Source organism: Salarias fasciatus, chromosome 11, assembly GCF_902148845.1.
Source record: "Salarias fasciatus chromosome 11, fSalaFa1.1, whole genome shotgun sequence".
Taxonomy (NCBI): domain Eukaryota; kingdom Metazoa; phylum Chordata; class Actinopteri; order Blenniiformes; family Blenniidae; genus Salarias; species Salarias fasciatus.
Genome location: NC_043755.1, coordinates 4,903,565 through 4,918,908, shown reverse-complemented (window position 1 = coordinate 4,918,908; position 15,344 = coordinate 4,903,565). Strand labels below are relative to the sequence as shown.

The 15,344-nt window shown below is 44.3% G+C and overlaps 2 protein-coding genes across 3 annotated transcripts; both read right to left on the bottom strand.

The window, feature by feature from the left end:
* Positions 1 to 157: 157 nt before the first annotated feature.
* Positions 158 to 5,483, bottom strand: gba1 (glucosylceramidase beta 1). Its single transcript, XM_030103287.1, has 12 exons — positions 5,375 to 5,483; positions 5,157 to 5,234; positions 4,858 to 5,049; positions 4,634 to 4,780; positions 3,221 to 3,354; positions 2,974 to 3,146; positions 2,771 to 2,860; positions 2,532 to 2,679; positions 1,604 to 1,828; positions 954 to 1,117; positions 755 to 871; positions 158 to 671 (listed from the first exon to the last, which is right to left on the bottom strand). The coding sequence occupies exons 2-12, from the start codon at positions 5,230 to 5,232 to the stop codon at positions 566 to 568; spliced, it is 1,572 nt and encodes a 523-aa protein (XP_029959147.1). The 5' UTR covers positions 5,233 to 5,234; positions 5,375 to 5,483; the 3' UTR covers positions 158 to 565.
* Positions 5,484 to 6,327: 844 nt separating this feature from the next.
* On the bottom strand, positions 6,328 to 13,792 carry dap3 (death associated protein 3). 2 transcript variants are annotated; one of them, XM_030102636.1, is made up of 13 exons: positions 13,785 to 13,792; positions 12,165 to 12,224; positions 11,925 to 12,038; positions 9,764 to 9,865; positions 9,553 to 9,661; positions 9,380 to 9,472; positions 9,158 to 9,288; positions 8,459 to 8,539; positions 7,573 to 7,737; positions 7,439 to 7,498; positions 7,267 to 7,356; positions 6,504 to 6,621; positions 6,328 to 6,431 (listed from the first exon to the last, which is right to left on the bottom strand). In XM_030102636.1, the coding sequence occupies exons 2-13, from the start codon at positions 12,201 to 12,203 to the stop codon at positions 6,346 to 6,348; spliced, it is 1,188 nt and encodes a 395-aa protein (XP_029958496.1). In that variant the 5' UTR covers positions 12,204 to 12,224; positions 13,785 to 13,792; the 3' UTR covers positions 6,328 to 6,345. The 2 variants fall into 2 exon arrangements, with proteins under 2 accessions (XP_029958496.1, XP_029958493.1); XM_030102633.1 differs by lacking the exon at positions 13,785 to 13,792 and adding an exon at positions 12,347 to 12,566 and having other exon boundaries at positions 12,165 to 12,206.
* Positions 13,793 to 15,344: the final 1,552 nt, after the last annotated feature.

Here is a 15,344-nt window from a genome sequence, read left to right as displayed (position 1 = left end):
AAACTGTATATTATATATATGAAAAAAAAATGTCTATGATGTATTAATAAATTGACAAAAAAAACAATTCTCACGTCAGTGTTCATCAATCATCTTCTTATGGATGTTCTCCTGTTGCCTCTATGTCCCAAAAAAGACTTGACACATTTTGAACAATGTCAGCAGCTTTATTCAGTACAGAAATTAAGATCAAGGAGTCATTTAGTGTTGGTTCATGTTTTAATCTGTTTGTTTCTGACACTTCAAGCAAGGCACCAATGCTGCAGCACTTCAATTCTGACAAGACATTTACTATTGGGAGTCATTTATGATGAGAAAAGCTGCATAAAAACTTCAGAAGTAAAATGATGCTCAGATTTTTGTTTGCTGAAGTTAATTAGAATTTCTTGTTAGATTACTGAAGCTGCACAGCAGAACAGACAATAATCCCTCACTGCAGCGGCGGCTTTGGTAATGAGAGTGCTTCATTATAAAATGATCTTTTGGCTGCATGTGAAATATCTGGACCGTGGTTCAAGTCAAACAGGTGCGCAGTGCATTAAACTCATGTTGCTCGTGTTATTGATCACGATGTGTTCCAACCCAGTGTGATCAGAGAGTGAGCCGGAGCAGCGGAGGAGATGTAGCCCACGGCGGGATCCCAGACCTCAAACTGGATCTCTGACGGCGACCTAACGACACACAACTCGGCGTCACATCAACACGTTCTGGCACATTTTATGAACATCCAAGAGGAGACTTGTTCAATATGTACCTGTTTAATATGACGAGCACCACTGAGTTATCTGGTCTGATGAAGGCCGAGTATTCCAGCCGCGTTTCTTCACTGGCAGACACTCCCACGCGCTGAGACCCCTCCAACAAGAACTTACTGTAGAGACGGGGAGTGTGTGAGCCGCACGGCTGCTTCAAGGCAACAAAACGCGAAAGGTTCGATTTTCTGTGCGAGTGACCTGAAATGGGCCAGGCTGTAGAAAGTTGGCTGCTTGTAGAAGACGTCACGTTTCGCATCCACTATGACGGGACTGTCGACGAAGTTTTTCACCCAGTTCGGTCCGCCGGTGTGATCCAGGGCCAGGTTCCAGTCCGTCCAGCCCACCACGTAATGGTTTAAGTCCTGCCTCAGAGAAAACACACACACACACAGTCAAACAGGCTGTTTTTAAAGCCAGGTCCGAACATGTTCGGTGTTGATCTTTGCGACTGCAGATGAGATGTTTTCATGATCTTAAAACCAAAAGATAAAACTCCTCCTGATTCTCAAGGTTTTCTCAGGCCTGAATGCATCCATGCAAAATGAACAGACTGGAGGGAATCCAGTTTCGTCTGAGAGAGAATGAAGAAAGAAAACACCCGTTCCAGCTTGCTCTGATGACCCGCAGGCAGTTAGCGGGACGAGTGTGTGTGTGTGTGTGTGTGTGTGTGTGTGCTCGGCGGAGTGTGACCTGTAAACCTGCACTGCAGCATGGAGGGAGGTGACTCACCTCTCTGGAACAGCTCGCAGCTTGTCAAAGATCGCATCTGCTCGGGCGGATCTGACCCAACTTGCAAAAAAAACAAAAAAAAACAAAACCCCTCCAGCGGGGAGACGGGGTGATCTCACCTCCATGATATCGTGCGCGTACTGTTCCGCTCTCGCCCAGCTCCCCAGCTTCACCCCCCGGTCCAGCGGGCTCCAGCCGGCGCACGCCTCCGTGCCAAACAGGTAGTACTCCGGGTAGAGGTGGTGAGTGGCTCCCAGGCTGATCTCCGCCGGGATGAGGGCGTCCAGGTACCAGTGCACCGCCACGCCGTGGATGTACTTTCCTGCATGGACGTCATTTAGAACCTGGGGTGGGATGAGAGGAAAAAAACACAAAAAACATTTTTAGACCAAAATATGAAAAAAAAAGTCTTGGATTCATTTACATTTGCTTGCACTTGCATTATGGGACAATCAGAACTTCAACAAAACCAAGACTTCATTGTTCTGCAATAAATGAGGAAGTTATTGATGCATTCGAAGAGCGATTGCGTTTTATGGGCTGTCAGTCTCAATAAATCTCAGTCAACCTTCCTGAGACCTTTGAGCAAGATTCATTGCAAGTGCTTTCAGCGCTGCAGGCCACGGCAGCTATAGATTTGATTAATTTTTACCGTATTGTATTACGGTAATCCCTCTGGGGAAATTTATTCACCGAATTGGCCCATGGGTCGGCCGCTACCAGTGCATGTTTTTAGACTGAGAGAGGAGGAATAACTGCAAAACGGTTTCGTATTGGACTGTTTTAAGGGACTTTTTTTCCAAACACATACTTATTTTAAGTACCTCTAAAATACAGAAATTTGTCTTCAGGGTGAATCTTGTCGGTGATAAAAAAAAAAAAAAAAAAAAAAAGCCGAATCATCTCCTGATTATTGACCGGTAATGTCTCATGTGTTGCAGAGTCATTCTGTGCTGTGTTGTTTGTGGTACAAGGGCAGCCTGAGGTATAATAAAGTTTGCCATGACTTTCCCCACCCTCCCTCGGTCTCTCTGTCCTTGGACTCACCACTTTGGCCCAGTGAGGCAGCAGCAGGCGGTTGTCATCCAGTATGAGGATGTGAGTGCGCGGGAATGACGAGGCCTGCAGGGCCGGGCCCAGATCCAGAGCCACCCAGTCCCTCTGCTCCTCCGGAGTGAAGCCCAGAGCCTGGAAGCTGCGGTGAATCAAAGACGCTTCTCAGTCTGTTGCATCACGCTGAAGCCACCGGAATTTATTTCAGTTTGATTTGAAGTCATTTAACGGACCTGTAGTTTGTCAGCCGTCCTGCAGAGGGCTCATTTCCTGTGGTGAGCGCCCAGAAGGTCAAGTTATACTTTGCATATTCCTCCAGGAACCTGAGAGGGGAACAAAAAACAAAACAGTTTTCTCAAACTGTAGAGATCATGTTATATTATGATCTCTCTGCTTTATCATCAAGCCACAGATGAGTTTGCGGCCTCCTGCTCACCTGACGTAGTACTGCGCCCACGTCTTATGCTCCTTCCCTCCCGGCCGGCCCTTCAGGGAGCCCTTCCCCGTGAGAGCGCCGTTGGTTTTCATCCAGGCGGGAGCGCTCCAGGCGCTGGCCAGCAGATCCAGGCGGCGTGGAGACAAGGCCTGAGCGCGCTGCAGGAGGGGGATCTGGGAGGGAGGGAGGGGGAGAGATGAGACCACGACAGATGGAAACACGTTTGTGTGAGGAGAAAGAGAAAGACCTTCATGTTGACGTCTTCAGCGGCCAGAGTGAAGTTATCCAGGCCGTAGTCTCCAGGTCTGTCTGCATACGTGTACAGACGTGTGGAGAAGTCGCAGCTGGCCATGGGGACGCGCACCACACTGTAGCCAATACCTGAAATAACAATAATAATCCTAATACACACAATGAATTACTGAAACATGCTGCAGATTCCATTCAAGCTTGTAGTTTTTTTAATTTTAAGAATCTCAAAACGACTTTATTTCTGTCAAACTGCTCTGCAGCAATATCTCATTTTGGTGACTTTAAAGAAATTCTATCTGGGCTTTGTGGATTTTTATATACACAATGGGTACGCTTACATATTTACTTCCTTTAAATATTCTACAAAATAACTGGTCTGGTTATGGTGTAACTGTCAGCACTTTCTTTTAGACTCTCAAGTGGAAGCAAAATAAATTCCCATGAATTTATATGAAAGTTTTAATAATTGATAAGATAGCATTTAAATATTTCACACAATGGTCGTATGGTGGCGGTTTGTGATTATATAATTCACTCATGTCTACATTGTAGTAAAAACCAACTACTTCAGTAGTTTTCAGTGTTGGGGCTGCAGCAGAGGCACCATCTTCAGATTTCACACAGGGTTAAATATATTATTAAAATGCACGTTTTCAGAACTGAATTCATTGAAAGTATAATGAAAAGAATTTAAATTGTAAAATAGTTGTTAATTGTGTAAAAACATGAGCCTAATCTTTATAACATTAGTGAACGGATGGATTATTCCCTGTGTTTCTGCATACACCTGTAAATGTACAACAGCGAAAAAAAAATCATCTAAATTCAGCCAGTGAGAGTACAATAAGTTCATAACAGCTTGCAGACTGGATGGCCACATCTTTACCTCAATGATATTAGACTTATGGACGCTGCTCTTCATTATAGTTTATCTCAGCCCACCAGACTCTAAAAGACATCTGGAATACTGTAAAAGATGAAGTATGAAATATGACAGGCTTCGTTCTAACAGAGCACTGATACAAAACACAGCTGGCTTTGTGTTTTGCAAAAAACCCAAAAGTGTTAAATTTCAATGTTATTTTTAGAGTGTATGAGTCCATGAAGAATGGTGAACCACGCTGTGCCTTGGTGGTTCACACTCTTTCTTTATATTCGTCGTATCCCTGCTTCGAACCTGAGTGGGCCGGTCTGCATAGTTTGCATGTTCTCCCTGTGTATGCATGTGAGTGTGTGTGGTTTAACTTTCCGCCTGTCTTTGTGTTCGATGAACGATTTTCACCCAATTGAGATTCCTCAACATTTAACCATCTTTTACAATAACCAATATAATTTTCAAGCCTTGTCTTGTATCATTTTGACATCCTGACTTGTGGCCCTCACAGACGCTCCTCTTGATGGAGCGTACCTTCACCGGAGAAATACTGCCGCAGCAGCTGGTCCTGGGCAGCCGCAGACAGGGACAGGATGTTGATGGCCGCAGCATCCGTCATCGATCCGCCGAAGCCCCTGATCCTCTGGTACTTCTGCTGGGGAACGATGGTCAGCCTGACGCCTGAAAGGAAACAAACTCAAGTAAAGCAAAGCCCTGTGTCGACCACCTCCACCTCCACCTCCTCCTCCTCCACCCACCTGCTCCAGAGCTGTTGGCCTGGACCTGACCCTGCGTGACCTCCAGCCTGCTGCCGGCCCTGCTGCTCAGGTAGGAGGTGAAGCCCCCCAGAGGAGGCAGGCTGGCGGAGCCCACACTGTCACAGTAGGTTGAGTTACACTCACACACCACGGAGTCATGGCCAAAGCTCCTGGCAACGCATTTACTGCTTCCTGGAACAGAGATAAATCACCCGGTCACTACTTTTCTGCGCATTCAAGCAGCAGTAAAGAAAAACAAACTGTGTGTGTGTGTGTGTGTGTGTGTGTGTGTGTCAAACCATTAGTGAGGATCACTTCTGCTGCAATGACAACAACAGCCAACAGCACAGAGATGGACCAACACACCGACATCATATCTGCAAAAATAAATTAAATCCTGATGAAACCACAATATGCCGGTTCAAGATTAAATGAATAAAGTTTTAGTGTAAACAAACACGAGCTGTTTGTTTGTTTGTTTACTCGGCGGACACACTGGAATGAAGCGTTGTCTCACCTGGCAGCCTTCAGAGGAGAAGTGTCATTTCCTCATCAGCACAGACACGTATTTACTTCAAGTTCGAGCCCACTGATGAAGGAGCATGTCCACTTTCACTCTGTCGGCCTGTCATGTGACCGAGGAGTCACGTGACAGAGGCTGCGGTAACCGGAACCTGCAGCCAGGGGGCGCTCTGTCACCCAGGGTCACCAGGATGACAAGAGTCCGGATTAAATCCATGATCAATGTTATGAATTCAGTCATATCAGACCATTCATGACCTTATCACCAGGATTTGTTTAATTTGTGTATTTCTTCCATGATTATTGCTCGTAGTATTTGTAGTTTTATGAATAATGCGATTAATATTACTGCTAATTGGGTAAATACAGGACAATGGACATTGAACATTTCAAAATACATTTTTGTTGTCATTTTATCAAGTCTTGAAAATCAAAACAGTATACCGGTATCAAATAATGATATTTCTATCTATATAGCATAAGATCACATTTTCTCCATCTGAAACCTGAGTATACATATCAGTCTCATTTCCCACTTGTTAGATTACATGTCTCGGTGGTCTGGAGTTGATCCCAGCTCACCTCAGATGAGGTGAGGGAACGAACATACTCAGGACCCGAGATACTGGAGTGAAGTACCAACAGTTATTGTTCAATTATTAAGCAACTCCACTTATTCTAGATGAACCAGATTCACTACATGAATTAAAAAGGAGACATAACCTAAACCAAAAGACATGTTGTGTCATTATTGTGCTTTTAATTTGCAGTGGTGGAAACAACCAACCCAGTCAAGCTCATGATCAACACTTGACATATTTTCATGGAGAAATGCAGACCAGACTTTCTTAGTTAAACATTTTATTATCAAAGATACACACATGCATCAGAATTTACACAGAGATACACTTTACAAACATGGACATTTATGTCTTATACAAGTTTGACTTGACTCTTCATGTGATTTCATAAGAAGCCACAAACTCTGTCCATCAGGCTCGGATTCCTGTTGCTCAGAAAGACAAGTTCTTTCTTCCCTTCCTCTGTGTGACCTGATGGGAAACAGCAGAAAATCTCAGCCATGTCCGCCTGTCGGGAGTCTGCTGTTGGAAGTCTGTACTCACTCTGCGGATGCTGCAGCCAGCGGCGGTCCAAGTAGTACAGGTAACAGCTCTCGAACTCTTTCTCGCTGTAGTTGGACACCGACACGGGGATGAAGGGATCCATGCTGTCGAAGCCTCTCTGAGGAGCGCAGCGCAGACGAAAGGTCAGGATGAAACAAAACTCCAAACCGACTGAAGAGTTCTTAAAATAAATGACTCAGATCTTTTCTCGTGTTTTCTCAACTGTGGCGACAGACTGAGGGAAAGAGTTCTGCTTCTTTTTGTTGTGACATTTAAAGAAAGTGAAAAAGAACAAACAGTGGAACACAATTAAATAACGCATTTCAAAATATGAACTTGCAAATAAAGAGGTTCAGTCGGTGGTCAACGTTAGACGTCTGAGTGGCGAACACTGTGCCATTATGAAGCCAACGTATTTTATCTGGCGAGAAGTTTTTATGACCAACTTTCCCCACAGTTCAGTCGTTGCGAAGAATGAGAGCAAGAGGTGGACGTCAGAGATGGATTTATTGCTCCATTAGCAAATTGATCTTGTGACATACGGCCATGGGATAAATACGACTGTGATAAATAACAGCAGGAGTCAGTCACATGATCCAGCCCCGCAGAGAACCAACTGGACTCCAGGCGGCGGAGGCGGGATGGAGAAAAGTCTGTTTCTCCAAAGATCACCGAGCAACCACAGAAAAACAGAGAAAGAAGAACAAAGTGCCTCCAACACTCACAGCCAAGGCAACACACAACAACAGCAATGACCTCTGACCTGTCCCAGCAGCTCCTGAGGCAAGTAGGCGGATTTTGGGGTGTAGAGAGAGCCGGTCTGACACACCGTGGCGATGATGGCTCCACCAATCTAGGATATGAGAGTCTAAATTATTTTAAAAAAAATCCTCTTGGATTGTTGAGGTAACTAAATAAAGCTGCGTTCTTCTCACCCAGTCGTTCTTCATGAGCTTCCTCAGGTTGTGAATCAGCGTCAGCTCGTCTGGATTCACCTGACAGAAGCGACAACGTAAGAAACGCATGGATGCAGCAGTGAAAGGAGACGCATGGCGGCATGTTTCCTCACAGCGCTCTTATCCTCCTTCTTGATGGTGGATCTTCCCCACAGGGCGTTGACACCGTCCACGGCCACGGCCAGGCGGAAGTCCGCGCCGGGTCGCCCGCTCTGCTGCCTCAGCTCCTTCATCAGCGCCCCGATCACATCGCTGCTGCTCTTCACGCGGGCGATACCCTGCGGCGAACGAAACCCCGTCAGACGCCCGACGATCACAGAGAAATACAGCGGCACATAACTCTGCCGCAGGAGGACAGCTCAGCGGCACGGTCATGGAAAAATGTGTGCGTGTGTGAGGGGAGGAGAGAGCAATCAAGTACACAACTGACGTCAATTTGAAACCTCTAAATATTAAATACAGATGTCAAAACGCAAACACCTCACAGGGCAGCTGTCGTCATTATAGAGTGTGTGTGTGTGTGTGTGTGTGTGTGTGTGTGTGTGAGTGTGTGTGTGCGTGCGCTGGAATGAGTGAATGTGATGGATCCAGTAAAGTTAAGACTGCTTGATGAGTAAAATGCGGTCCATGTGTTGAAATATTTCTGCAAAATACTCAAATTCTGGATCTCATCTTCAAAACCGTTAAACACAAAACAAGGGCAAACGGATGATTGACAGAAAGCAGGAAGATCTCCAGCGCTGCTGCTCTTTCTGTTGCCACGGTCCAAATAAATTGTGCTGATTCATTACAGCGTTCAGGCCATCGGCTATAAATCCCCACCCCGGGCACAGAGGAAGATGAAACTTTAATGACCACTCTGAGGGATTCAAGTCAGGTTGAAAATGAAGAATCAGAAACAGATGATGGGAGAGTCTCTGAGGATGAGCTCATGAACCAATGTCAATACTAAAAGAGGCATCCAGACCTGCAGCGAGGGGGGAGGGGGGGGTCTCTCACCTGGTCCACCAGCTCTCCTAGTGGCCGTCCCTCCTCTGTGGACTCTCTCTTCGTCCACACATAGCGGTGTTTTGTCTTTATCTGAAAAGGAAGCAGGAGAAATTCACTCTCCATTCAGGTTTATTTATAGTTTCTGAACCAGTTTTTTTTCTTGAACCCTCGGAGTGAAAGCTTGAAGTCTGGTATGTGATTCATAACAAGCTGGTCTGTAATTCCATCAAAGCCACACGATTTGCATGTACAGTTCAGTCTTTCATGTTTCTATTTTCATGTCAGAAAATAGAATTGGCCGCTGCAAACGCTTCCTTTTAGATCATGTAAGAAAGTTCAGGTAGCGTCAAACAAGCTTGTTGTGCAGACAGTCACAACTCATTTCAGGTCTGCAAAAGAGTGTTTGATATGTGCTCAATTTTGGGATGCCTCATGAATCATTACAGGTGCATCTAAAAAAATATGACTGAAAGTTTAATTATTTAGCAACTTAAATGTTCTAACTGTGTGGGAGTTTTTTTTCCAGGTGCCAAAGTCCAAAAACAGACAACTTGAGACTAATTTGGAGTCTTCCCCATGCGATTGTGTGTATAAATGTAAGTCCTGAGATCACACACAGTCAGCTGGAGGCAGCTCCAGTCCCCCTCAGACTTAGGTGTCATTCAATTCTATACCATATATACAAAAGCAGCCTGTAAATTCCGATACCTTTGAAAGAAATCTTTCGTTGGTGATTTTGAAGTTGCGTAGCCAGGCCGTGGCTTGTAGTGGTTGATCGAAGCGATCGGGCTTGAAGGATGAAGGCAGCAGCTCCTTGCAGTTCTTCACCCACAGGTGAGCTGTGTGAGGAAGAGGAGGTGGAAGATGTGGAGGTTTAGCTGCAGACACGTTCCGTTCACCGGTCAGAGGTCAGGGCTGCGTCTGTTTTACCGTCGGGAACGTGCAGCACCAGAAATCCCTGCGTGTAGCAGAAGTGCATCGTGTGACAGAGAGACATGGTCTTCCCGGTGCCCTTCAAACCATCTGAACAGCTTCTTAAGGACCACAGCAGGGTGTCGCAGGACCGGACGAGGAGGGGCGTGGTTGCATGTTTTAAAGGATACAGAATAAATAGCGCAGGGCAGGTTTGCTGTAATCTGCTTTCTTCATGTATGAGATGACCTCCAGGGCCGGCTGCCGCACCATGAAGCAGGCCTCATTGAACGTCTTCATCTAAAAGCACATGAATGAAAATTAATTTTCCTCTTTTAGTAAAACTCCACATGACTTACTCCTTGATTATTTGGGTGTTCCGACATCTACAGAGCAACCTGCCTGCTGCTGGTAACGCCAGGGGAGGCCGTGCGGGAACAGAGGACGGGTGTGAGCAGGCGGCAGCGTGTAGTACTGCCCAATGTGTTTCTCTGACTGGCATGCCTGAAGAAGGAAGCAGAGCAGACGAGTAAACTCTGATTTTTTTTTTAATTAAATAAATCTGAATTTCAAGATACTGTCTATCTTTTTTAAAAATCATATATAAGCCAACAGCTAAAGCTGAAAGAATCCAATGAAAAAGCTTGAAATATTTTGTTTTGTTCAAACACAACTGCAAAGAATGTGGTGAAGGTAAATAAAAAGAGTATGCAGTGATTCTTAAATGTCATAACCCTATATTTCATTCCCAACAGCACAGCAACCAACATATTAGTTAATTATTGTTATTATTGACATTCATTTTGACATCGATGGCAGCCACATATCTTGAAAAAGGGCAGGGAAAGGGGCAGGACAATGCTGGGAGAAATCAAAAACATTAAAATACCAATTGGAGATTCTGGCAACTAATTCAATCTTACAATAAAAGTCAGTACTATGACTGGGTATGAAAGGAGAATTCCGGAAGCCACGGCCTCTCGGGTGCGAAGGTGAGCAAAGGTTCACCAATCTGCCACAAACATCACCAAAAGTTAATTCCTGAACCCCAAATGAAGATCTTTGAGATCCCACTACCTATCTTTGTAAATCTCTGAACAACAGAAGAGACTAGAGGTCAAAACTGAATGCTGCTGATATTTTGGGCCCTCAGATGGCACTGCATTAAAAACAGACATGACTCTCAACAGGATATCACCACATGGGTCCAGAAAGTGTGAACACACACTACACTGAGCAATCCACAGACGCAGGTTGAGGCTAATTATGAATAGAAGAAGCCATATGTGACAACAATCCAGAAATGCTGCCTTTTTTTCTTGGTTAAAGCTCTTTCAAAATATACTGAGGCAAAATGGAAAAAACAGATGCAGTGTCTCTTTGACTTAAGAAGAAAAAAAAGCACAACAGCTTGTTGTCAGCGGAGATCTGAAAAGCCTGGATGTCTGACGGTACGGGGGTTCCATCAGTTTACACTTCTGCAAAGCATCATCAAAACCGAGGAATACTTTGTTAGTTGTAATACTGCCGTCCAGACAACGGCTCCTTCAGAGATGACGCGTATATTCCACCCAGACGACGCTCAGTCACATGCCTTATCAATCACAACTGTAGAACGTCACAGCAGAAGTGTCGAGGTGTTGAGCTGGCTGGATTGCAGCCCAAAGTTTTCACATCAGCTGAAGCATCATGAAACAAGAAATCCAGTAAAAAAGGCCCCGAACTGTTAACTAGATTCACCTATCAGGCAAGAATGAGACACACTGCTCAAATACCCAAACTGTAACAACTGGTCCTCTCAACTAACATTTACACAAAGACGCTGAAACAGCACAGGGTGCTACACAGTGGCAAACAACATCAGGAAGTCCAGACTTTTTGAGATGCTGCTGAAATCCAAAATGTGTCAACGTTCACCGTTCAACACCAGATCCGACGTTCATTTTTCAGTGCAACCAGAATATACATTTGCAAGATTTGTATTCACACAAGTAGGCCAACTTTTTCAAAACTGGGCTTGTACATGTTTTGACATGTTAATCATTTTAAGACCACTCAAATTTATGAGGCATTGTTGGATATATCCTTTAGTATGAAGGGCTTCATGTTTTACAGCTCTTAAAAAAAATCCTCCTGACTCACTGATGCTTCAAACTTCTTCTGACATAATATTACCTTTGATAATACATCACCGAGAAAAACCACATCAGTTCATATTAATACCATTAGTTTTGTGTTGTAGGTTCTCAGACGATGAAGGCGTGATTATATAAACATTGATTATATATAAAAGCTTATTACAAAAAGGATGGAAGCCCAACATCCATCAGCAAATGATTTGCCTGGGAGACAGCTTGCAGCCAACATGAATCTCCTTCTGAATCACATCTCAGTGGCTGAGTTTTAACATCAAAATTACAATCAAGGAGCTACGCATAGAAACCTATTGGGTTTTTTTCCCCAAAATAAGAGGCAACAACAGACACTCATAAAATGAAATTACTAATTAGCTATCATAGTATAATTACCCACTTTTCCACAGCTGTTGAAGTCAGTAACTCACCGGATCGCTCTCCTGTGTCCTGAACACTGAGAAAAAGTCAGGGTTCGATTCCACCGCCACAGCCTCCTGCTGCTGCCCACTGTCACTGGTATGGAGGGACCTAACCTGGGTTACCTGCAACATTTAACAAAAAAAAGACTCTCTCGATCTCTGACAGCCTCTCCATTTCCATAACGATGAGGAGTTCCTCTGTTCTGTACTGCAGATTATGATCGAGGCTCGTGCTAACGCTGATCTTACCGATGCTCGTAGTCTGAGGGACAATCTGCAGAGAGCCATGATCTGGAACAGAGAAAACAGCTGAGTTCCCAGGCAGGTGATGTGTGGACACGCAGCGTCCTGTAACCTTGCATAAAGTCTTAGCTAACAGCTAGCCGAGGCATCCTGCTCACACGTAACGGCGGCTCCGCGAGCAACCTCACCTTTGACCTTTAACCCTTCACTTCATCCAGCTCTGACCGCCGAGGGCTGCGGGTACTGTCACCCGCTCCGGAGCCGTCCCGGGCTGGGGGTTCACAGAGAAAGACAGAACAGCTCCGGGTGAAGTCAATGTGCCAGAGCCGTCATGGACACCGCCATGATGCAGCGCAGAGCCGGAACTGACGTCACAGCTCGCGCCGGCCAATCACAGCGCAGCAAGCACAAGTCAACTGCTGAGGGGAATGGAAGTTTATCTGTCTTATTTTTTCATAATTATAATGTAGACTTATTATAATGGTCTGCATTATTTCAAAATGACATTTCTTTATTTGATTAATTGAATTGTTGGCTTTAATGTGTATTCCAATTTATTAGCAATTAATCACATGTTCAATATCATGTTGCCTGCAAACTAAAGTGTTATACAAAATATCTCCCAATGACTCTTGAGAGACTGAGCCACAAATCCATTGTGGACATAAATTTGTCAAGAATGAACTGGGATAATTTGTAAACATTTTTACATTTTTTGGTTGCCTTATTTTTTTCAGTTTACATTGTGCTAAAAAATGCTTTACACAATTAATCATCATCATCATATCATCATCATCATCATCATCATCATCATCATCAGCTCCTTTCAGAGCACTCAAGGTTAGCCCTTGCTCAGTGGAAATGAGTTGTGTCTAATCTGCATACCAATGAATCTCAATATTTCATTGGAAATAAGAATACATCTGTATTATTCTTATTGCTATTGTGTAACATTTTTCAAAGACATATACATATTGAAATGTATCTGTTTCACTACTGTAATACTGATTTGTTTTTCTGACTGTTATTTCAAAATTAAGCAAAATATTTTATGTCTGAATCTTATGTTATCTCATGGAACACAAACTGAAAGCCAAACAGTGTTTTGTCAATTGCTGGTTGATTTCTGTTACTTTCAACTTGTTGGGCAGGAAAAAAAGCCAAGCATACAGTGACTACTGATGCTTGTTGTGGTGGCTCACAACCTTGCCTCACGGCAACAGTTTTTCTTATATGAGTTTCGGAGTATTTCTTGTGTGTGGTTTGCAAAATTTACCTGTTGTGTACATGGATATCCTGTTGAAACTCCAGTTTCCTGAATCCACAAACATATGAGCTTGGAGAAGTGGTGTCAGTACATAGGTGTGAATGTGATTGTCTGTTTGAGGCCATAGTAATAGATTACTGATCCGCCCAAAGCATACTCTCATTGATCCACTCACCTGAGGTTTCAGCACCCTGCATACAAATATAAGTGACAGGTTTGGACTCCTGATGCAGTTGCGTGATGAAAAAAGTCAAACTACCAAAAAATAAGAATTTCTGGTCAGAGACTTTTCAGTTCTCATGATTTTGCTTTGTGATGTAGGTGCCTGAACCCAGAGGTGTGGACTGGAGTCACATGACCTGGACTCCAGTCATGAATTTGATGACGTTTGACTTGACTTCAAAAATTTGTCAAGGATTTAAAACTTGACATGGATTTTGTTCAATAAAAATTGTACAAATTTCAATGTTTTTCTCCGTGAATAAAGTTTTTCTCTTTTTGTTTTTTTAAGAGAACCTGCAAGGATTGCTTCAAAAGCAGTATCAAACCCATTAGGTGTTATAAATAGATTAAATTTTTGAAGAAATTCTGAATATGAAAGAAGTTCATCATGTTGTTCAATAGTTGACTTGCTGCCAGAATTCCTTCTTCATAGGCCCAATAGTGCAGTGATTTGTTATTGATCTTTGTTGTTCCAAAGAAAATATTTATGTAGACTGAAGATAAGATTGTCAGTGGGAGACTGAGGCCTAGTTCATGAGAGCGGTGCCAGAGGGGACCAAACTGTTCTTGTGTCGTTCTGGTCCTTGTGGACCAGAGCCTACTTCCAGAGGGGAGAGTTTGAAAGAGTGGGTGACCAGGGTGGGGGGGGTGGGGGGTTGGCCACCAGCTTGCCTACATGCCTCAGGGTCCTGGAGGTGCACAGGTCATGTAGGGAAGGCAGACTGCAGCCAAGGATCTTTTCTGCAGAGGGGACGACTCTCTGCAGTCTGTCCTTGTCTCTGGCCGTGGCTGCAGTGAACCAGACGGTGATGGAGGAGGCGAGGATGGCCTTTTTTGATGAGGAAGCTGATGTTCAACTCCCACTTGAGGTCCTGGGTGATGGTGGAGCCCAGGAAGCAGAAAGACTCCACCACAGTGTCCAGTTCCTCTGCCCCCTTCTGGACCGGTGCGTGGATGTCTTCCTGTGGGGTGACTGGGATCTGGGCTCCGGGATTGCCGCCAGTTGTCTGGGCTCTGAGGGCCTTTCTGGCCTGCTTCTGGTCTTCTCAAAGGTGAGAGGTCATGTTTGCATGATCAAGAGGAGCTTTACACTTTTAAGCTCCTCTAGGAGGAACAAATTTGTCAGGTACATTACAGCAGCCAGATCTCCATTCTGCTGCTTTGATGCTGGACAGGACAGGTTAAACAAAAAAAGGACTTGAAGAGGTAAAAAGTAAATTTTTAAACAGACTTGCAGCTGGATTTGGACTTGCACCCTTTGACTCGAAATGACTTGCTGCTTTCACCTAGAACCCTAGATGAAACATTCAGTATCTTCTTAACCATATGTCTTAGAATCTCTTTCTCTCTATCTCTCTCTGTGTGAGAAAATTTATGAATGTGTGTGTGTGTGTGTGTGTGTGTGTGTGTGTGTGTGTGTGTTCTTGTATTTCTATCCTTGTTGGGGCCAAATGTCCCCACAAGGATAGCAAAACGTGGAACAACGTGCCTTGTGGGGACCTTTTTCCGGTCCTAAGTAGGAGAAACAGTGTTTTCTTGACCATGTTGTTGTTACTGAAAAAAGTAAAAGTGCAAAAACATTTCTTTAGGGTTAGGCTTTGTTGTGGTGTGGGTTAGGGTTAGGGTTAGGGTCAGGGTTAGGGGCTAGACATGAATGGGAGTCAATGGACGGTCCCCACGAGGATAGAAATACGAGA

Excerpts from the sequence above, each read along its gene's own strand:
- dap3 (XM_030102636.1), bottom strand. The coding sequence starts at position 12,203 with ATGGCTCTCTGCAGATTGTCCCTCAGACTACGAGCATCG. Across the intron at positions 8,540-9,157 it reads ACGAAAGATTTCTTTCAAAG|ATAAAGACAAAACACCGCTA; the intron begins GTATCGGAATTT and ends CTTCCTTTTCAG. Across the intron at positions 7,499-7,572 it reads AGAAGGAGGATAAGAGCGCT|GTGAATCCAGACGAGCTGAC; the intron begins GTGAGGAAACAT and ends CGCTTCTGTCAG.
- gba1 (XM_030103287.1), bottom strand. The coding sequence starts at position 5,232 with ATGATGTCGGTGTGTTGGTCCATCTCTGTGCTGTTGGCTGTTGTTGTC. Across the intron at positions 3,355-4,633 it reads GCAGTATTTCTCCGGTGAAG|GTATTGGCTACAGTGTGGTG; the intron begins GTACGCTCCATC and ends TTGTTATTTCAG. Across the intron at positions 2,861-2,973 it reads TGGGCGCAGTACTACGTCAG|GTTCCTGGAGGAATATGCAA; the intron begins GTGAGCAGGAGG and ends TTCCCCTCTCAG.